This window comes from Portunus trituberculatus, chromosome 42 (assembly GCF_017591435.1).
Source record: "Portunus trituberculatus isolate SZX2019 chromosome 42, ASM1759143v1, whole genome shotgun sequence".
Taxonomy (NCBI): domain Eukaryota; kingdom Metazoa; phylum Arthropoda; class Malacostraca; order Decapoda; family Portunidae; genus Portunus; species Portunus trituberculatus.
In genome coordinates, this window is record NC_059296.1 from 822,501 (window position 1) to 846,570 (window position 24,070).

A 24,070-nucleotide genomic window follows, 5' to 3' on the forward strand; every position below is an offset into this window, starting at 1 on the left:
CGGGTTTTGAGGCCAGAACAAACACCAGCATACTGCCCCTCGGTGAACACCTCATCTCTCTTCGAGCTGGTTCCTCGTCTCACCGGAAAAGCAGCCAGCCTGGGCTCCTGCTGCTTCTCTCCATACCTTCACCTGCTACCGCTGTCATCTCCCTGCCGCACTCCAGCTTCTGGACTTCACCTCCTGGCTTGTTGCTAAGTGGATCTTCACTGGTGCGCCTAACCCCAGTGACTCAGCAAGCCGTCTCCTTGCACACAACAGCAGTGGTTCGGTTATTTGTTATTGTCTCTTAGTGTTAATACACTCAGTCTGTTTTGTCTTATTTTCCTTTCCAAAGGGCTAGTCTAATTAATCCTGGCTTAACATCATATATTTTGAGGGCGAGAGAAAGTGGCCTCCCGTTTCCCTCACATATGGGTGAAACTGGTTCAAGAGAAACCAAGTCACTTGTAACAGCAAAAACTAAATCAAGATGTGCCATGTCAGTTACACACTGCCACATTGTGACATCATGCTAATGTAAAGACAAGACACTCACACATTGCTTGGCTATGTGGCTAGCATGAATAAGCATTATTTAGTGTTTTCAATAACACAAGTTTTGTGATTCTTGAGTTCAGCAGTATAGCTTTGGAAGATAGCAATCATAAAACTTGAGAGGGTACTATACACCAAAAGTATTTTACAAAATAACAGTTTTATGAACATAACTGTAACCTACCTCATTTGTATTTAGGAAGTGCCTACATAACAAACTGTTGATGACATCTCTCATTCATTAGTAACATAAACTTCACTTTCAAAACATACAGCCAATGCTAATGTGAAACAAAATTACCAACCATAAGAAAAAATTATTATTGACATTATAGAAGCTTCATGAAAACAAGATTTAATAATTTACGTACCTAACAGGTGAGGATGAACGTGACCGCTGCTTAGACGAGTTGCGACGTACTGGGCTTCGGCTGCTGGAGCGAGAACGTGAGCGTGACTTCTTCTTTTCTTCTTCCTTTTCAGGGCTTACAGACCTGGAAAAATGGTACATGAAGAATATGCTTGATAATCCCATGTCATTAAAAGACGTATATAAAATTGAGAATAACAGGCTAACAAAAGTGAACATAAAAAATTGAGCATTTCACAAGATAGAAAGCATGACAATACAATACAGTGTGCCATATAAGATAAAATAAAGTAAATAAATTATCAAATCAATAGATAAAAGAATAAATAAATAAAATAAAAGAAGTAAAAAAAAAAAAAAAAATACTAAATAGCACAGATCCAGACCTCCATTAAAAATTGGAAAGAAAAAAATTGGTTTAAAATATTTTTGCCTAATTATAGGAAGTTGTTCTTAACTTAAAGAACACTTCTATACAGCTACAAAAACTTTTAGATATTCTAGTAGAGCAGCATAGACAATAACCATTGTTCAATTTTGAATAAAATCTAACACACAAAACTCAGCCTTCTATGACTGATATATGTTTTTTTAATCATTATTTTTCTTTTTGCAATCTTGAATCAATATTCTTCTCCTAATGCCAATTTAATTGTCTGTAAACTTAGATGAAAATTTCCTATAACATTTTTTTTCATTCTGAACATTTTTGCCATATTATTGAAATGTGTCCTTAACTTAGAGAAAACTTACATCCAGTTATAAAAAATTTTCAATATCCTAGGGGTGTAGCAAAGACAATAAATAATTTTTCAGTTTTGAAAGAAATAAAACAAAAAAGTCACATGATCATAATGGATTAGTTGTAAGGTAAATTTAGAACTCCATCCTTACAGTATCCATACTCAAAAGCTTATTGAAGGTATTTCTCTGAGAGGAGTACAGTAGGTTTACCTGTATCTCCTCATTGGTTGATCTGATGGCTTCTCTTCTTCTTCTGGTGGAGGCTCAATAGTTACCGGGGAGGGTGAGCGGGTGGGATCTCGAAGACCTTCACTAACCTCCTTCTCAATGCGTTTTACAGACTGACTTTTTTCCTTGTAGTAATCATATAAGCCCAATTGTTCCCACCCTTCACTGAAAAATTCATACATGAAAAATTATAAATCAACCAGTATATCTACTATTACAATTATAAATAACTTTTCACCCAACCTTATCCATTTCCCCATGACAAATTTACACAATTCTCACACTCAAGTCACCCAATCTACTATAAATTGCTATGCAGTAATTTTATCATACAATAAATGCTCTACTAAGCAGTAATCTAGGACAGTCTTGATGTCTGATACTTTCAATATTACGCAAGAGGCATGAGGTATGTAATCAATCCTTTGAAAATATTTTATTTTGTGATTAACAGGTAAAGAAAAACAATAACAACTCACCTGTTACGTGGCTTTTCGTGAGATGGTGGAGCATAGAAATTTTCAACTGCTCTTAGCAATCTGTCGCTTGGTGGTGTTGGTGGGGGAAGTCTTAGATTGTTGGGATCCAGAGGCAGATACTTGTGATCTTCTACTTTTACTAGAGGAGCCATCAGTCCTGCTGGGAGCTCATAGTACGGAACAGTTGGTACTAAATTTTCCTTTTGTTCTTCAACTGGAAATCCTGGGGGAGGCTTGCTGAAATCCACCATTGGTAAACCTAAAAATAGAAATAAAACTTAGAAAAGATAGCATAGCATATAACATGTGAAATATAGTGAAATAAGCTAAAAAATGTGCACACTTGCATGACAGTAATAATTTTGTACACTTTTAGATGTTACATTACAATAAAAGTAACAATTAATGACAACAGTACCTGGGGGAAAGCCTGGAGGAGGCTGGTTGAAGTCCAATGTGGAAGGTATGCCTGGTGCTGTCCCAGGTGGGGGAGGGAATTGGGGCTGGGGTGGGGCTGTAGTAAATCCACCACTCTGGGCTACTGGTAGGAAATAAAAATTGAACAAAAGTAATTTGTTCTAAGGTAGGCCACAAAAATTAATCTAATGAGACAAGCTATACAAATAATCACATTTTTAAATTTTTAAAATGCTTATATGATAGTAGAAGAATACTAGTAAAATTCCACATAGGTGCAATGGATGCTGCAAGAAATATAAAAAAAACACTTTACCTCTTTTAACTCATGTATCTATATACCAGGTCATCATTCCCAATTAAAGAGGGAAAACAAGACAAGGTGCTCATGTACACAAACACACACACACACACACACACACACACACACACAAAGGGATATGAACTTGGAAAAGAGAGAGAAAAGGAGAGTGTGCTAAGAAATGAAGGTATGAAAAAAAAAAAAAAAAAAAAAAAAAAAGAGAAAAGGATGGAGATCGAGAAGAAGAAATTGTACTGGAGGGTTCTAGATATGAGACCAAGGGAATGGTATCTTTGGGAAAAAGAGGAGGTAATGAAAAAAATATCAGTGGAGAGAGAGGCAAGAAATTAAGAGTGACATACAAATATAGATGGGTTGTTGTCCATTGTGTTGGAGGTTAGAGACTTTTTGAAGGAGAAACGAACACATGTAATGAGCAAAGCAGAAACAAAGCTAAATGAGGAGATCCATGTTAGCTTTAAGGAAGAGGATATAAAAGTTGGAGAAACGACAGAAAAGGAAAAAGGGGAAGGAGGAGTGCTAATAATGGTTCATGATGATATATGCGTTGAGGAAGTGCACTTTGGAGATGGCACGGCGGAAGTAGTGGGAGTAATTATCAAGACCGAAGAAATGAGAGAGAGAGAGAGAGAGAGAGAGAGAGAGAGAGAGAGAGAGAGAGAGAGAGAGAGAGAGAGAGAGAGAGAGAGAGAGAGAGAGAGAGAGAGAGAGAGAGAGAGAGAGAGAGAGAGAGAGAGAGAGAGAGAGAATCACAGTCACGTATGTGCCACCTAAGACCAATACATGGAGAACAGAAGAAAATGCAAGGAGAGGTAATTAAGTGCTTGGAGATAATATGATACAAAGAGATGGAAAATTACTATTAGTAGGAGACACCAACTGCAAAAGAGTAAAATGGAGAGAGATGGAAGTAATGGGTAATGCTGGATCATGAAGCAAGGAGATATTGCAGTTAACTATGGTGAATACACTGGATCAGTGGGTAGAAGAATCAACATGGTACAGAAGTAAACAAGAACCACCATTGCTTGACCTGGTATTCACAAAGAAGCCGGAGTCCGTTCCTATCATTCATTATCAGAGTCCAGTGGGAAGAAGTGACCATGTAACATTAGAATTAGAATGCAGGAATGGGAAGTGCTAAGATACAGAGAGGACAACAAAAAGGAGAGATTAAATTATGCAAGAGCAAATGTTGAAAAGTTAAGACAATATTTTGTGGTGGCATAGAATGGAGGAACATTATGAATGACATGACAGTACAGGGGAAATATGAATTACTTCTACAGAACTATAACGAGAGAGTGAGGAAATACATACCAATCTATAGAGTAAAGAAGAGTATACAAGCCTGGTACAATGGCAGATGTATAGAAGCTAGAAACTCAAAAAAGGAAATAAAACAAAAAAGATAAAGCTTGGGAAGAAACTGAGAAAGAAAAGAAGAGAGAAATAATATCAATGGTAAGATGAAGAATAATGAAACAATAGAAAAAGTTAAAGAGAGAAGACATACAAAACAGCAAAGGAAATGAGTGAAATAATGCATGAGAGTTTCAGAACTGTGTTCACTGAGAAAGAGGAGTTTGAAGAACCAAATAGGACATTGCATTGCACAGGCATGCAGGATATCATAGTGCACAAGCAAGAAATTGGAAGACTAGAAAATTTGGATGTCAGAAAAGCGATGGGACCAGAAGGTGTGTCTGGCAGGGCACTCAAGGAATGTAAAGATCAACTGTTAGAACCAATTTGGGAAATGGTTACCAGCTCATTAAAGGAAGGGAGAATACCACTGGAATGGAAGAGAGCTAACAAAATCCCGATATTCAAAGGAGGAAAGTCAACTGAGCCATTAAAATATAGACTGGTCTCACTTACAAGTGTTGTGGGAAAGATATGTGAACTTATTATCAAAGAAAAATGGATTAAATATCTGGAAGAAAAACAAGTTACATCAAACAGACAATTTGGGTTCAGGACAGGAAGATCATGTGTGATAAATTCATTAAGTTTTTACTCAAGATTAGTGGAAGGACTGGAGAGCAGAGATGGATGGGTGGACATTGTGTACCTGGATATAAAAAAGGGTTTTGATAAAGTTCCACATAGCAGACTACTTTAGAAGTTGGAGAACATAGGAGGACTGAGAGGGAAAATATTAGATTGGATAAGGGATTACCTGAGAGATGAGAACTGTGATCAGAGATACATACTCATCTTGGAGTAAAGTAACAAGTGGAGTGCCAGAGCAGTCAGTGTTAGCCCCCATTATGTTCCAGGTAAATGTAGATGACATATAGTATGGAACCAGTTATATTAATTTGTTTGCTGATGATACAAAATTGTTAAGAGTAATTAAGACCAGAGGAAACTGTTTGCTGCAGCAAGAAGATATAGACAAAATTTATGAGTGGAGTAAGAAGTGAAAGTTTGATTTCAGTGCCAAGAAATGCCATGTAATGGAATTAGGAAAGAGTAAGAAAAGACCAGTATGGAACTATTTGATGAGAGAGGAGCAAAATAATGAAAACTAAAGAGAAAAAAGATCTGGGAGTGGTTATACAAGAAAATCTGAGCCCCGAAAAACACGTAAGTAAAATATTTGGAAAAACATATAAAATGTTAACTAATATTAGGGTGGCATTTCAATACATGGATAAGGATATGATGAAAAAATTTATAACAAGTATGATACGTCCAAAGTTGGAATATGCAGCAGTGGTGTGGTCACTGAGCTTGAAAAAGGATACAAGAAGATTAGAACGGATTCAGAGGATAGCTACAAAGATAGTGCCGGAACTAACATATGAAGAAAGGCTAAGGAGATGGGACTGCCAACCTTACAAGATAGAAGAGAAAGAGGAGACGTAAGTTGTTATGAAGTTGTTATAGCACATAATGTGTATAGCTTGAAAAAAAAATTAAATAAGTGGAGATATGGAAACAGGACACTATAAGCCCTGCTTGAGCCTTGTACAATACAACTAGGTAAATACAAGTAGGTAAATACACGCACACATGCACACACCACACACACACCACGCACATATGCACACACCACACACACATGCACACACGCACGCACACATGTGCACGCGCCGGGCGTGCGTGCACACACACACACACACACCTATATAAAATTAAGTAAAGAAAAACATGTATCTTAGACCCAAGTCTCTATGGTGTAAGAGGACCAATCTTTACTAACAATGATGACAAGGCTCAGTTGTGTAGCATACTTAAATCTCTTCAACAAAATTAATGAAAGATAAGAACTGGTTTATCTCTGTGGTACCATAATAAACCTACAGTTTTTCCCTATATCAACAACTAGTTACATCAGATGTAGATGAAGCTGCTGCATTCATTCATGATTGCTCTCTAACTCTTATAGCATGCAACCTCTCTCTTACTCAACTAGAATCTATCTTGCATATAATATTCCTCACACTACCCATTCATCTCATGACTGTAAAGCTATAACAAGAGTACAAATATAAGGGTAACACAGACCACTTGGGACAGGTAGAAAAGAATTGTCTTTGAAAAATCAATGAGAAAAAAAAATACAAATGATAAAATTCTGATGATCATGGCAGTAGAAGAATCCTACAAAAATCTACCAAGATAATAATAAGCAAGAAGAAGACTTCAATGTTTATGAGAGAGAGAGAGAGAGAGAGAGAGAGAGAGAGAGAGAGAGAGAGAGAGAGAGAGAGAGAGAGAGAGAGAGAGAGAGAGAGAGAGAGAGAGAGAGAGAGAGAGAGAGAGAGAGAGAGAGAGAGAGAGAGAGAGAGAGAGAGAGAGAGAGAGAGAGAGAGAGAGACAATAATGCTGATTTACAAGGAGAGATCAAAGACCGGACAAAAGCACTGACCTCCTCAGTATGTCAGGAAGTTTACTGTGGTATGCAAATATTTTTTATGAAGGTGCTCATCAAAAAAATTAGTGGAATGTTTGATTAAAATTGTTGCAAGAGTAAGCAGGATTCCAATGTCTATTGATGAAAAATGGTCAAAGATATGTCTTTTAATATGAAATGGAAAATATGTAAAATAGACTATACACAGCCTTTGCAGATTTTGAAGTCTTTGATTCAGAAGAAACTTCAGCAGTTATGAAAACATTCAGACAATGTGAGGGAGGAGAGGGGCTGAGGAAAAAACACATGTAAAGGCACTGAAAAACATCTATAAGGAAAGCACTGACACTGTAAAGCTACACATGGTCATTGAGAAAATAGCAATAAGAAAGCTGTCACACAAGACAACATCAATTTCTTCTAAAATATTCATTTTCTTAAAAAAATTTTAACAAAAAGGGGCAAGAATTAAGATGAATGGGAAATAAAATACTTCACAATGATAATCTCCTTATATGTGGGTCTTAACATGAATTACAACACATTTTACAATAGTGAAAAGTTAAAAAGTAGATCTGAATGAGTATGATAAAAATAATGTTAAAAAAAGATGTGACCACAGACTTAGACTCCTCATCTTAGCTACACCCTTCTACAGGAGATATCACTTGTGGATCCGAATGTCTTACGTTCATGTGTCTTACAGATTTGGAACCCCATGGGGTTATCAGTTTGTGCCAAATAATGGATGCTGATATGAACGTGAATATAAAATTTTTACATCCTCACTGACATAGACGTGGATGCGTTCAGGATTTCAGTATGGAATCAATATTTAACATCATTTACTGCCAGAAGGCCTTGATGATATGTAAGTGCTCAGTGTTACCAATTCATGTTTTTCTATCTTATTTTTTTGTTATTACACAATACAAAGTTAAGGTCTGAATCAGTGAAAAAATGTGAAAAAGTGCGCAGTTAAAATTTTTTCTGAAAATAATAGAATTTCTAATCATGAAATATATATATATATATATATATATATATATATATATATATATATATATATATATATATATATATATATATATATATAAAATAAATGCACAGAAAATTGATACCACTAAGTAAAGGCCTGTACACACTATGCATCATGGTGTGCACACTGTTGCAGGATGTGTTAAAAAAAACAACTTTTTATCATGAGGCTGCATCAGGAGTGTGTTAAGGGGCTACTCCGATTTCATGTGTCTGCTCAGTGATGCGCCAGAGTTCAGAATGGGAGGACACACACCCAGCTACAGCTACAATGGCTGAGAGTGTTACAAAAGTATGACTCAATTTTTGACGGCAAATTTATGAAATGCAGTGATTGGTATTCTTGTATAATTTTCAATGTCTATTCGAGTTTTAGCTTGTAGCTCCAAAAATATTTGATTATAACTCTCATTCAGAGGTCGCTGAGAAAGCCATTGTTTACACCACAAGATTTGACGTCTCTTCTCAAAAATTTCCCTTTTACAGCACACAGAGCAACTCCAGTCCACAGTACAGTCTCTTGACAGAATACATCATTAGCAGACACAAATATCTCCACGTAAATAAAATTAAACTATAGTAGCGGTGCACAGGAACAAGTGAGCAGTATTGCAGTACAGTTTGGACGCTTGTTATTTTATTCAACACCACTACTGCAACACATGGCTAATACACAATACAGTGTGTGCTAGGCTTAAAGCATAGTTTTCTGCTTTACAAAACTTTGTTTAGAAGTGAAATACTATTGTCTTCCCACTGCTCCTAGGAACACAAAACATACCCCACAATGTGTCTCCTTTAAGCAAGGAAAACAAATACTATTGGACAAAAAATTTTGAGAATGAAAATTCTTTTACTTATTTCAAGGATGATAAAGTGAAATCTTATTCATGAACTTCATAAAAGAATAGGGTCTATGTACACAAATATGCATAATGCATCTATGTATTGTTTAAACACACACACACACACACACACACACACACACACACACACACACACACACACACACACACACACACACACACACACACACACACACACACACACTCTCTCTCTCTCTCTCTGTTATTATACAGTACATATATAATCTTGCAAATTTAAATGATACATACATACATACATACATACAAACAAACAGTCACTATGAAAACTTTTCTTCCACCTTCTGCCCTTCCACAAAACTCTACATGTATCATATTGTGTAAATGATAGGAAATTAATAAAAAAAAAAAATTTCAATAGATAATGAAATAAACATGCAGCAATTAATTTTCTTCAACTTTGCAAGCTCTGTACTCTGTATAAAATGCATCCACCACATTCCCTTTGTGCGTGGTGCAGAGGCAGATGTGGATATTTTCATCAGAAACATGGATGGTTAATTTATCTGAAATGTGGATGCAAGTGCAGATGTTCAAAACTATGCAAATATTCCACAGAAGTGGCTGCGGACAACCAATACATCTCTTATTTGGATCAAGACATGCTTTAAAATAAAATAAATAAATAACTGAATAAATAAATAAAAAATCTAAAATGTTTGTGAAAATAAATGCATTGACTTACGTTTGTAAGAACCTTAAACATAATTAATAAAATTGATAATAAAACACATAATGTGAATGGATAATAATGAGGTACACACTGTATACCATATATGTGAGGAAGAATCAGGAAAGGAAACAGACATCTTCATATGAAGGCAGGTAAGACAGTACACTGAAAACACTTATCAGAATCATTAGAACTGTTAATACAGAATAAAAATAAAATGAATTACCTGAACATTAAACCTAAAAAAAAATTGCCTTATGCTTTTCTACTAATCAATTTTAATTAAAATTGGAATACTCCTGGATGCTACAGTACTATAATCACCACAGACCAAGCTGATCCACAAGCTACACGCTGCCTCTTCCTTCATTTCAGCAGGGAAGCAGACTCATTCACTCAAAGTTCTTAAAACTTTTCTTATTCTTTTTTATATTCATGATACCTATTTTCAATCATGTTACATATCTCTCATTCTTTGGCCTAAAATGATTAAAAAAATAACAATGGTGCAATAAATACAATAATTATAGTAATGATAATAAAAAGAATAATCATATAAGATTCTAAACCTTTAATAGTAACTATGAGAATAAATTGGTTAACTGCAAATAGGTGTATGTTTATAAAGTGCCCTACTGAAAAGGGGGAGTAAATATGAACATGGCTTCTTGATTAGCAACTACAGTTTAATGAAATTCATATTCTTTATCACAAATATAATTTCAGAACTATATGCTACACCTGAAACAATTCCACACACACAAGTAATGTAATGAAAATGATTGCAGCACAGATGGGAAAAAAAAGATAAATAAATAAAACCACTACATTTTTTCCAAACAAGAATACTGCTAAATAAGTATTCAACTTTCCATTGAAGCTCCACAACATATATGATGATGCAACTATATATGTACAAAAAAGCTATTAGTGAGAAGAAAGCATCACATTGCCAGCAGCTAAAAAGAATATGAATAAACTACAACAGCACTTAAGGAAAATTTTGATAGTAAAGTGCACAAACACCAAAACATGTCAAGAAGTGAATTAGAGACTTACACAGGTCACTATTAGAAGGTTCAGGGGCTGCAAAATAGAATACAAATATTCAAATTGACCTATTACAACTTTTACTTTTCAATTCCAATCAATGAAATTAATTGATGATTTCCATAACAAGATATTACCGATATAGGGTTCAGATCACTAATGCATAAAAAAGTAAATAAATAAATACATAAAAATAATATCAACACAAAAGTAGAATTTGTATAAGCAATTCATGTATTTTACCTAGTTGTATTTACCTAGTTGTAATTTTACAGGGCCTGCATATCATACTCGTGTGGCCCCGTCTCCATATCTACACACATCCAACTTTCCTTTAAAACTATGCACACTCCTCGTTGACACCACCTCCTCACTCAAACTATTCCACACCTCCACACATCTTTGTGGGAAACTATATTTCTTCACATCCTTCAAGCATATTCCCTTGGCTATCTTTTTACTATGCGATCTCGTAGTTCTATTTAAATTTTCCTCTCTTAACATCATTTGCTCATTATCCACTTCATCCAAACCGTTCAACAGTTTATAAACCTGTATTAAATCTCCTCTTTCTCTTCTTTGTTCCAAGGTAAGCAAATTCATTTCTTTTAATCTCTCCTCATAGGTCATTTCTGCCAATTCCGGAACCATTTTTGTTGCCATTCTCTGCAATCTCTCCAACTTCCTTATATGCTTCTTTTTATAAGGGGACCAAACCACCCCAGCATATTCCAATCTTGGTCTAATTACCATAATAATTAATTTCTTCATCATATCTTTATCCACATAATGAAAGGCTAATCCAATATTTCTAATCAAATTATATGTTTCTCCAAACATCTTGTCAATATGAGCCTCAAACTGTCCATGGTCTTGTATTATCACTCCCAAATCCTTTTCCTTTTCCACCTTTTTCAACACTACTCCTTCACCCATCTTATATGATCCTCTTGGCCATCTTCCACTCTTCCCCATCTCTATCACATGACTTTTGCTCATGTGATGTGTGATGTGTGTGTGTGTGTGTGTGTGTGTGTGTGTGTGTGTGTGTGTGTGTGTGTGTGTGTGTGTGTTTGTTTGTTTGTTTGTTTGTGTGTGTGTGTGTATGTGTGTGTGTGTGCCCTGACCCTAAAAAATATGAAATTATAAACCAGAAAATAAATGTAAGTGTTCCATTTAATTTACTGCAGAACTCATTCCTGTTTACTAGTCTGCATTGTTTAACTGCCAATATATCCTGTGTGTGGAAATACATTTATCTTCTGTACTAGAAGTTATGGATGAGTTTCAATAAAACTTTCAGAAAGATTAAGCTTAAACTATGGAAAATTTTATTGTATGTAGGGGCAGGTATGCATATAAATTAGTATCGAGAGAGAGAGAGAGAGAGAGAGAGAGAGAGAGAGAGAGAGAGAGAGAGAGAGAGAGAGAGAGAGAGAGAGAGAGAGAGAGAGAGAGAGAGAGAGAGAGAGAGAGAGAGAGAGAGAGAAAGAAAGAAAGAAAGAAAGAAAGAAAGAAAGAAAGAAAGAAAGAAAAAGAAAAAAAGAGAAAAAGAAGGAAGGAAAGAAAGAAAGAAAGAAAGAAAGAAAGAAAGAAAGAAAGAAAGAAAGAAAGAAAGAAAGAAAGAAAGAGAGAATATATCTTGCTAACTCAAAAAGAAAAAAGATAGAGAAAGTTAATTTCTTTCCATTTTCATGGCATACACATCTTCACCTAACATTCGTATTGTTGTTTTGACTCTGCATCAGAAGCATGAGTCATAATGCCTGCTTCTGAAACATATCCAACATTTGGGTGATGTCACTACACAATTCTAGCATAGGTGTGTTAGTGAGAAGCGAGGCTACAGATTCCTCAAGTTACTCAGCCAGTGTTTATTGTGTTATAAATAAAGGTAACCAAGTTGAAAACTAGCTAAATACGAATTTAATAACGGTAAAGCAATATGAATAAATATATGAAACAAGAACTAAAAGATGTAAAAAATAAATATTAAACAATAAATAAAAAAAAAAGGATAATAATAATGATAACAATATTAATAATAATAATAATGAAATAATAATAATAATAATAATAATAATAATAATGATAAATAATAACAATAACAATAATAAAGCACCACAAATGATAAGGTAACCCATAATATAAACAAATAATCAAATAAATAAACAAATAAATAAATAAGCTAATACTATACACATATAGTACACAAGCCATATCTTAGTAAAGTAGTGAACATAGACAGGCTATGACTACTAAATAATAAAGTGCTTATCAAATTTATTATTATAACTTATCATAAGCTTAACTTACCTGCAGCTGCTGCTACTGCAGCAGCAGCCGCTGCTGCTGCCGCTGCTGCTGCTGCCGCCTGTTGTTCTAATTGCTGCTTTTGTTGTTCTAAAGTTTGGATTTGATTAGTAGCATGCTGAACGAATGCATTGTGCTGCTGCTTATAACCCTGCAAGAAATACATAAGTATATCACTTCAAAGAATTTAGACGATTTACTTGAAAGCAACAAAATAACACCTAACAACCTTTTAACAGCATAGATCCATCTTTACATCCAGAAGTATCTTTGTGCAAGTACAGTGCAAAGGCTGTTGAGACAATGGCATTCAGGAATAATTGAGCTCAAGAACTGAGATTTCATTGCACTTAAACATTCCATAACAGCAATACATGTACAGAAATAAGTAAGAAAGATAACTTGAACAATACATCACCTCAAAGGTAGCATCAATGTGCTGGTTGATGGTTGCCACAACTTGGGGAAATTCCTCAATCAATCCCTTTTCAAAGGCTCCCCATGATTCAACAGGATTTTTTAACTGCAACAACACTACATCTTCAAGGTTAATCTTGGACTCCCACAAAGAAAGTAACTGCAAAAAATGTTCCCATATTCATTTCATATCAATGTAATATAAAATATTGTGAAAATTTCAAATTCAATTTCTGAGGAAAGACTACAATACCCAAGTTAAGGGGATGATAACCTTGGAGAACATAAAACATTATATTTTCACATTTATCATTTAGTGAATATTTTCAAAATAAAAAGCACCCTAGAATACAGAACAAATAACTATATGGTGATAATTATATATGACATTAGCACATGATGGCAGCTAATCTCCAATGAAACCTGTCAATATAATTAATTACCTTGTCTAGTTTGGACTTCTGGTCATCAGATGCAACTGTCATGGCACAACAAAACATAGGTGCCAACACCTTCTCAAGTGCTTCCTTTAAGTCATCAGCACTTTTCCTGACACTGAAAGGAATTTGATATAATTAAAGACATTTCAATAATAATAAAGTTACCAAGGTATTCAACTTGTGAATTATATAATCATCAATCTAGATCAGCAGTTCTTAGCCTTGGGCACGTCAGTAATTTCAAAGGGGGGAGCAACCCCTTGGGAAAAAGCATGAATTTCTCTAATTATATTTGTCATTTCATTAGTGAAAAGATTTCCAAACTGTGGTCTTTCTGGAACCAGGTAGTTCAGAGGGAATATAAGGGCCTCCAAGAGGTACTCGCTCAGGAAAATTTTGGGAACCACTGTCTTAATGAGAGCATGGTCAAGCAATGAGAAGTTTATGAAAAATGCAAAAGTATCGCTTTATAACTCTAGTTTTCTATAGTCTTTAAAATCTGGAAGGGAATTACATTCAGAGATGTAAAGGCAGCGTGGAGGGAAGGGTAAATTCCTAGAAGGGGCATGCTAGTAACAAGGTTATAACTACTGATCTAGATATATCAATTCATTCCTATGTATTATAAACAATATCAGCTAATTTATTCAAGCATTCTATAATTTCTTACCAGTGATGTAGAACATCATTCATAAGATAAATGATATGTAGTTTATGATTGAATGGACCTGTAGTAGCTGTAGCTCTGAAATGAAATCATATGATTGAATTAATTTGGAGTGGCTGTACTTCTGAATTAAAACAATAAGTATTGTCTATTGTTTCTTATGAGAATTACATGTTTATTTTACACGAATTTTGATATAAGCGATGCCTCTTGGAACGCATCTATCGCGTATATCAAGAATTACCTGTACTAGTTTCACTTAAAAAAGTGTATATATTAAACTCACATGACACTGAAAAAAATATGATACACAACTGAATATCATCAATGCAAACAATGCAAAAGACAAAACTCACTTCCACAATAAATATCTAGCAAGCCACTGGTTCTTGGCAGGAGACTGAGCATTGGTGAAGATCCAATGCTTCCCATTTGAGATTGAGTCCTTGGTGCATGACTCAGTGATGGGGCCCAGCAGCTCATCTAGCTCATGAGTTGAAAATCCAAGGTCATTGGCTTCATTGCGCAACACTTCACCTCTGGCAACATAAATACCCTCCCTCACCTGACCTTCCTTTTGCTGATCTAGAACCTGTAAAGAATAAATTTGTTTATATCCTCAAACTATAATCAGGAAACTTCAAAGCATGCAGTGAAAGTGCTACTTCTGAAATGAGATATTGACACATGATCCCCCCCACCACCCCGCAAAAAAAAAAAAAAAAAAAAAAAAAAAAAAAAGTACAACATTTGACAAAACACTGTTACATTAAACACTAGTAACTGAAAAAAAATTTATCTAATAATCAATATGTAAAATACAATCCAGAATGTCTACCTATATTGTGATCCAGTAAAACAGTAAGATTAGGAAAAGGAATATATATGGTGGTATAGTGGATAAGGTGGTGAGTGTGGGGTCGGGTAGACGTCCACATGTAGGTTCAAATCCTACCATGTACTGCCTTGATACTTTGCCATTTGTCTCTGAGTGGTTTAAAGTTACCTACATGTCACCATGATACCCAGGTTCTAGATGGTTACACCAAAAATGCACTTAGGTGGTGACATGGCCCCTAATATGGGAACCACTATAAATAAAATTACCTGCCCCACTAATGGTTGGAAGCTGAACAGTGCTTCCCATACATACTCTTCGAGTATAACTACAGGTTCTATAAGCCATAAAAAAAAAGAAAAGAAAAGAAAAAAAAAAATAATAAAATAAATAAATAAATAAATAAATAACACACCAATTGTTGAGCTGCTAAATTCTGTTCACTCTGGTGTATTTGCTCCTGCAACTGTTGCTGCTGGTTCACCAAAGACTCAATTGTTACACTTGGAGGTGGATGGGGAGGTGGCTGGGCAAACCCAGATGTAGTAGTGGGGAATGGTCCTGGCTCTCCAGCCTGAAGAAAGCAAAAGATGGTAGTAGTATGTCATGTCTGGTGAGATAGTAATTTATTTTGTCTTAAAAAAACTAAGCCAAATTTATTTCTGGAAATATTGTGACATTTCTCACTTGAAATAATTCAGTCCTTCATAAAGAGAAAAACAGAACCAACTTCAAAATTTTAACTCCTTTCTGAATTCAATTATTTACTTCAATAAACTTAACTTTACTTTCATTGTCTTCTAGAATCTTTCTTGAATAAACAAACATCTAAGTCATTATATATTAAAAATTTGGATTGGTGACTCACCTGTGGAGCTGTGTATGTTGAGTCACCTGGAGGTGGAGGTGGAAATGACTGAGAGGAGTGACCAAATGGGGGCTCTGTGGTGCTGGTGGGCACAAAAGAAGTTGGGGTTGCAAAATTTGGATCACCTGGAGGAAATGTTGTAGGTGGCTCACTGCTTGGGGGTGGTGGAGCAAACTGGCCCTGAGAAAAGCCTCCTGTAGTGACAGGTGCTTGTGGGAACTGAGGAGGAAGGTCAGGTTCAGGATATCCTGAAGTGGGAGGGTATGCATAGGCTGGTGGAAAGTTTTGTCCAGGGAAACCACCACCTCCACCACCACCAGGAAATCCTTGTGGTGGGGGAGGAGGCTGGTGTAGTGCAGGCTGTGGGGAAGGCTGAGACTGCTGTTGCTGTTGCTGTTGTTCACGAGCTTGCCGGTGTTTCAAAACTAAAATAAAAAGGAAAACATTACATTCTTAGATGCATTAAGGGAGAGAAAACAAAAGATAAAATATATATATATATATATATATATATATATATATATATATATATATATATATATATATATATATATATATATATATATGCAAAATTCTTTCATTGCCTCAACAATTCAGAGCTGTATCCATGGGCCCATACAATGCACTGGCAGATCCCTCTACTGGTGGATCTGATTACAGCATTGGATTAAGCAGAATTCTAGACAAGGAAGAATCTGAATGAAGTGGATTTTACAAGCAACCCAACTACTAAAAATACAGAGCAACAAAATACTAACTTGCTTGCTCAGTTGTGACCTTGTACTGATAGTAGTTGAAATACTCTCCACCAAACAGAAAACTGAACTTGGGATTGTCCTTCTGCTTAGTTTTGGTCATCTGTTCAAACTCGGGGCCATTGCGTGCCACAAACTGGGCCAGCTTGTCAATGATGTTTTTAAGTTCCTGGTCTGCAAATTAAGGAAAAAGGTTTAAAAATATATCAAAACCTAAACTGTATTTCATCTCAAGATATTATAACTAATTGAAGATGCACTAAATAGTACCATAAATGGGAAAGCAAAAAGGAGCTTCAGATGGCTAGTAAATGACTATGCAAGAGATGGTTAAGGTAAGTATAGTATACCTACCAAAAAACTTTTTTTCCACCAAGTTCCTAAGCTTGTTTGTCCTGGAAAGAGGCAGCAATACAAAACCCAAGGAGTTACTACTGGTAAGATTTAACAAATACTGCCATAATTATTTGCTTTCTCCCACTGCAACTAATTATGAATGCCAGTCAACTCAGCCCATGACCAACTCGGCCCACTGCATATTCAATGAAACACCTGCAAGAAATTACAATAGAAATAAAACTAATTATTTATAATATGGCCACATTTCCCCCTCCCACCACCAAAAACTTAATACATATTCCAAATTTATCTAAAATAACCTATCCTAGCTGTGGGCCCCAGCCCTCCATGGACCCCTCTCCTAGGATATTACTTTTTTTTTTTTCTTTCATTCCAGGAGGGGCAACTGGCTATAGGCAACAGAATACGGAAAAAAAATGGCCCACTGGGTTGCCAGTTCCCTCAAAGGTCAAGTGAGTTATCCAAAATTCAGGAATGTCTTGAAACCTCCCTCTTAAAAGAAGTCAAGTCATAGGAAGTTGGAAACACAAACACAGGTAGGGAGTTCCAGAGTTTACCAGAGAAAGGTATGAATGATTGAGAGTACTGGTATTAGAGAGTTGGACACAATAGAAGTGAGAGGAAGAAGAAAGCCTTGTGCAATGAGGCTGCAGGAGAAGGGAGGCATGCAGTTAGCAAGATCAGTAGAGCAGTTAGCATGAAAATAGTGATAAAAAATAGCAAGATATGCAACATTCCAGCAGCGAAAAAGAGGTTGAAGACAGTCAGTCAGGGAAGAAGAGTTGATGAGACGAAAAGCTTTTGATTCCACCCTATCTAACAAAATTGTGAGAGTGGAATTCCCCCAAACTTGCAAAGAATACTCCATACAAGGACAGGGCTCTTGTACAGAGTTAGCAGTTGGAAGGGCGAGAAAAACTAGCAAAGACGCCTCAGAATGACTAACTTCATAGAAGCTGTTTTTAGTAAGAGGCGAGATGTGAAGTTTCCAATTTAGATTATGAGCAAAGGATAGACTGAGGATGTTCAGTGTAGAAGATGGGGACAGCTGAGTGTCATTGAAGAAGAGGGAATAGATGCCTGGAATGTTGTGTTGAGTTGATAGATGGAGGAACCTGAAGGGTTGGTCATCTCTGAAAACATGTGGAAAAGTGTATGGTGGTATCATCAGCATAGAATTGGATATGGCAAGAAGTTTGGTTAAGAAGGTCATTAATGAATAATAGAAAGAGAGTGGGTGACAGGATAGAACACTGAGGAACATCACTGTTAATAGATTTAGAAGAACAGTGGGCCATCTACCATGGCTGCAATAGAACGGTCAGAAAGGAAACTTGAGATAAAGTTGCGAGAAGGACAGAAACTGTAGGAGGGCAGTTTTGAAATCAAAGCTTTATGCCAGACTCTATCAAAATCTTTTGATATGTCTAACATGACAGCAAAAGTTTCACCAAAATCTCTAAAAGAGGATGACCAAGACTTAGTAAGGAAAGCCAGAAGATCATCAGTAAAGCCATACTGGTGATCAGAGAGAAGATTGTGAAGTGACAGATGTTTGAGAATCTTCCTATTGATGATAGATTCAAAAATTTTAGGTAAGCAGGAAATTAAAGCAATAGGGGGGTAGTTTGAGGGATTAGAACAGTCACCTTTTTTAGGAACAGGCTGAATGTAGGAAAATTTCCAGCAAGAAGGAGAGGTAGAAATCCATAGACATGGTTGAAAGAGTTTGGCCAAGCAAGGTGCAAGTATGGAAGCACAGGTTTTGAGAACATGGGCATGGAAAACATCATTATGAAAAACTTTAATTGTAGGCATGAAATAGTTAGAAGGAGGAGGAGACGGGGGGACAAGCCCAGAATTATCCAAGGTGGAAGTGTTAGCAAAGGATTGAGAGAAGACTTTAGCTTTAGAGACAGATGTGATGGCAGTTGTGCCACCAGGATTAAATAAAGGAGGGAAAGATGAAGAAGTAAAAGTTACCGGAGATATATTTGGCCAGATGCCTGAAATCTCGAGGGGAGTTTGAGTTTGAAAGGTTTTGACATTTTCTATTTATGAAGGAATGTTTGGCAAGTTGAAGAACAGACTGCATTTGGCATGATTCCAGGCAGAAATATAAAGTGCATGAGATTAAGTACCTTTTGTGGGCAACCTCTCTATCATGTATAGCATGAGTATAGGCTGTGTTAAACCAAGGTTTAGAAGGTTTAGATTGAGAAAAAAATGAGGAATGTACGTCTCCATGCCAGACACTATCACCTCTGTTATGCCTTCAAGAGATGGGTCTCTAACATGAAAGCAGTAAGCATTTCAGGGAAAATCAGCATAATACCTCCTCAGGTCCCCACAGCAGGCTGAGACAAAATGCCAGAGGCACCTCTGCTTTGGGGGATCCTGAGGAGGGATTGGAGAAATAGGACAAGTACAAGTGAGATTGTGATTGGAGGAGCCCAACCGAAAAGATATGATAGACGAATAAGCAGAAGGATTACAGGTAAAGGAGAGATTAAGAAAGTTGGGCATATCTCCAAGGTGGTTAGGGATACGAGTAGGATGTTGCACCAGTTGCTCTAGGTCATGGAGGATAGCAAATTTGAAGGCTAATTAACCAGGATGAGGAGAGAAGAAAGCCAAAGCTGGTGGTGAACATTGAAATCTCCAAGGATGGAGATCTCCATGAAAGGATAGAGGAATAGAATGTGCTCCACTTTGGAAGATAAATAGTCAAAGAATTTACTTTAGTCAGAGGAGTTAGAGAAGAGATAGATGGCACAGATACATTTAGTTAGAGAGTGATCATTGAGTCAAAGCCAGATGATGGAAAACTCAGAAGAATCAAAAGTGTGGGCACGAGAGCAAGTTAAGTCATTGTGCACATAGATGGAACATTTAGCTTTGGAATGAAACTGAGGATAGAGAAAGTAGGAGGGAACAGAAAAGGGGCTATTGTCAGTTGCCTCAGACACTGTTCTTCGGTGAGGGAAAGAATATGAAGTTTAGTAGAGGGAAGGTGGTGTTCTACAGATTGAAAATTAGATTTAAGACTGCAAATGTTGCAGAAATTAATGAAGAAAAAAGTTGAGGGAGGTGTCAAGATATTTGGGTTGCTACCTGAAGAACAGTCTGACCTGGGGATATTTCTGGTCCCCTCCCAGAAGGGGACTCCGAGCCTGGATTAGGAGTCACCATTATTTTATTTTGAGTGAAGGAAGTGTGTGTAGTAAGTGCATGTAGTTTTGTGAGAAGGAAGAGAGTTTTGCTTAGAGGGCAGGCTGTGACTATCCTCTTGAGTTGTGAGACACAAAAGGAAACGTTCTGTGAGATCACAACTAGCTTTAATGGAAGGTTCATACCACCCCCTGAATTGAACCAAACCAGAATTTATCTGGAACAGAACTAGTGCTGTCAGATCTCGTAGGAGTAGATTATTGTTTTGGTAGGTGTTCTCCACCTAACAAGTGCTATTACAGCCATAATACATGTGTGCCCTGCAATTTCTCTGTTTACGGCAAGATCACTGACTCTTCTACATGTTATTATGAGTTTTGTGCTTGTATCTGATGTGGCTAGATTAAAAAGCTTTACCCAAATCAAAATTAAATTTACTCTCTTCAAGCCCACATTGCATATCTGCACAGTATCAAGCCTGCCTCAGTAGACCTAGCAGTGACTGGTGACTAACTTGCATTGCATGAAGCCTGCCAAGAAATATTGATCAATTTAGTTTCACCCACCCATGGAATCTCTGAAGTGGTTTATGTTTTCTTGGTGAGAAATGTAGTGAATTGATTGACTGTATATATATATATATATATATATATATATATATATATATATATATATATATATATATATATATAGATATATATATATATATATATATATATATATATATATATATATATATATATATATATATATATATATATATATATATATATATATATATATATATATATATATATATATATATATATATATATATATATATATATATATATATATATATATATATATATATATATATATATATATATATATATATATATATATATATATATATATATATATATATATATATATATATATATATATATATATGTACTGATCGATCAAGTAGGTCAAGGTCATTACCATGTCAAGTTATCCAAACTAACCCATCAACAAGGCTGGAAGAAGAGGATAAGGCATACAGTGAGTTGTATATGATGAGTGATGAATGTAAACATGTAAATATCCATTGTAAGAGTTGATCTTTCTATGTGAAACTAATGGTGAGTAACGAGACAGAAGCCCCGAACCAGGACCTCGAGGAGGGGAATGAACGAGTAAGTGAGCAGATTGAGAGAAACACGAACTGGGGGATTGTCACGTGTGAACCCACCCTGAGGGAAATACCGAGGACTTATAAGCCAGGTAAGCGCAGCGGCCTGACACACACAGTCAGCAAGCTGGCCAGACCTGTCAGACAAGCTAGACTCTCTCTCTCCCTACTCTGCAACGACCCAGAAATGGTGAGTTACTGGAAAGACCTGGAAGACAGTGAAGTGATCGAGTGGGTAAGAATAGTGATCAGTGATGGAGGTTTGATTGGAAAACTTTGGTACTGTGTTACAAGGTGTGAAGGTGGAGAGTGAGGTGTCAGGAGAGATGTAGGAGCACCACCGTATGATGGAGAACTTAGTGACGCCGGACAAGGCAGATGATGGTGCCTGGCCTGTGACCACTCCAGGTCAGGTCCCCCTTTTCCCCATGACCAAGTCATCGGGATACAGTTGTCTGTCGTGAACGCCAAAATAAGGAAAGAAGGAGCGAGGAAGCGAGAGGATTTATCTACAATTAACTATCCAAGCCCGGGAGGCAACGGGTCAACAGAAGGACGTGTGGAGAAGCCAGGGGAATAGACGCAGCGGAGGATCACCGTTAGGAGGGAAATACAGGAAGATTGATTGTGACAGTGGCTAGGTCGCCCTGCTAGATTGGGCAACTACTATACTGTGGAGAATATATGGATGTACATAGTATGAATCTCTGTGGGTCATTCATCCTAGATAGTTTTCCCAGTTTTTGCTATCTCAAAAATTGAGTGGTGGCAGCTAAATCAGAAGAGTAAAGTAAAATGTTCAGTACATATATATATATATATATATATATATATATATATATATATATATATATATATATACTGTATATAATTTCCATCGCAAATTAATATTTGATAGTTTTTTCAACTCCAGCTTATGCCTACTTTTCATTCCCAACAATCTAGTGGGACCTGTGGGAATTCAGGGTTTCTGGTTGGGGATCATTAAGTCAAGTAATATGCATTACAAAAGAGGTTAGAAATCAACAAAATCACATGAAAAAAAAACTCTGAAAATACTCTGATGGTGGCAGCGGCAGCTGGATGCGGTGTTGCTTTGTTTATGTTGAGTGATATTGGCAATGCTACACTTCTAGATGCATCTGCTACACTACATCCTCCAAGGGATACAAACAAAATTAACCTTATAACCTTCTAGCTGGGGAGACTGCCCCCTGGATCCTAAAAGGTTATTGACCAAACACAACATATCAACATTTTAGCCAGGGGTGGGCTGTGCACCTCCTGGACACCCCTCAAAGGTTATTAACTAAACCCAACATCATAACCTTATAACCAGGGGCAGCTGCACCTGACAAATTCTAGCTTCACCCAATCAACAAATTTCTGACAAGCATTAAATTGAGGTTATAATGTTTGGTTTGGTTAGTACCTTTGTGAGAGGGTTTGGGGTGGGGGCGCTAAAAGGTTATTACATTGGGTTCGGTTAGTAACACATGGGGGCTGTGGTGTAGTGTATACAGCCAGATGTATAGCGTTGACAACAGTGCTGAACATAAACCAAGCAACGCTTGACGCCGCCCCCATCAAAGTATTTTCAGAGACTTTTTGTTGATTTCTGACATTTTTTTGCAATGCACATTATTTTATTTAATGTTCTCACCCAAAAAAAATCCCAATTTTCCACAGGTTCCCAAAGATAATTGGGAATGAGAGGTAGGTATGAGCTGGAGTTGAAAAAAAATCATCAAATATAATACGTAAAATATACATTTGCAACGGAAATGACTTACCATCAATCAATTCAAGTACATTCCTCACCAAAATAACATGAGTCACATCAGAGATTCTATAGTTGGGTGAAACTGCAAACTGACTGGAATATTTTACTGGTCATACAAGACACTAGCTGAATACAAGTTCATAAATATGCATTAAACTTGTTAAAAGTAAAATAATCAAGTTCTGATTGATGGTCCGAGATGGTTCCCTAGTTTAGGCGAGCTGGTAATAAAGAATGGTCCGAGTTGGCAATGGGCCGAGTTGGATGCACAGCCTAACTACCTGGTTGATGATCCATTTCCATGCTGCAAGTTGTTGCCAGGAAGCAGGCTTAGTCCACATTCATTTCTAGGTCAGAGTGTCGTGGAGAGACATCTACAGACTTGTAATTGCCTCAATCCTCGCGGACACAAGTAGTACTAGAAAGAATTGTAGTTCATCACGACACTGGTGACACATGGGGCGGCGGGGCGTCCATGTCACTCGAGGAAGTCACCATTACACTTCCTGCACCAGTACTGTCAATACTCACCTGGAGGAGGCTGAGGGAGCTCCATTTTGAGGTTACTAATGTCAAGGCTCGTTAAGTATGACAGCAAAACGGCGGCACACAGCACAGCATCAAAACACCACCGCGTCCCTGCGCCGGGATTGTAAACATTACCACCACCACCGCCGCCGCCAGTGATGCCACAC

The 24,070-nt window shown here is 36.7% G+C and overlaps 1 protein-coding gene across 2 annotated transcripts in view; it reads right to left on the reverse strand.

Annotated features, from left to right (window-relative positions):
* The window catches only part of LOC123517593 (calcium homeostasis endoplasmic reticulum protein-like), a 28,573-nt gene extending 4,503 nt beyond the window's left edge, over positions 1-24,070 (reverse strand). The window contains exons 1-14 of one of the 2 annotated variants that reach the window (XM_045277856.1): positions 23,907-24,061; positions 23,657-23,793; positions 16,909-17,079; positions 16,151-16,575; positions 15,698-15,856; positions 14,801-15,036; positions 14,448-14,522; positions 13,781-13,892; positions 13,339-13,497; positions 12,924-13,071; positions 2,777-2,896; positions 2,359-2,617; positions 1,862-2,044; positions 909-1,031 (exon numbers count right to left, since the gene is read on the reverse strand). In XM_045277856.1, the coding sequence (XP_045133791.1) occupies positions 909-1,031; positions 1,862-2,044; positions 2,359-2,617; positions 2,777-2,896; positions 12,924-13,071; positions 13,339-13,497; positions 13,781-13,892; positions 14,448-14,522; positions 14,801-15,036; positions 15,698-15,856; positions 16,151-16,575; positions 16,909-17,079; positions 23,657-23,678 (2,192 nt within the window). In that variant the 5' untranslated portion in view covers positions 23,679-23,793; positions 23,907-24,061. Of the gene's footprint in view, positions 1-908; positions 1,032-1,861; positions 2,045-2,358; positions 2,618-2,776; positions 2,897-12,923; positions 13,072-13,338; positions 13,498-13,780; positions 13,893-14,447; positions 14,523-14,800; positions 15,037-15,697; positions 15,857-16,150; positions 16,576-16,908; positions 17,080-23,656; positions 23,794-23,906 lie in introns of both variants that reach the window. The other variant, XM_045277855.1, reaches the window with a different exon arrangement.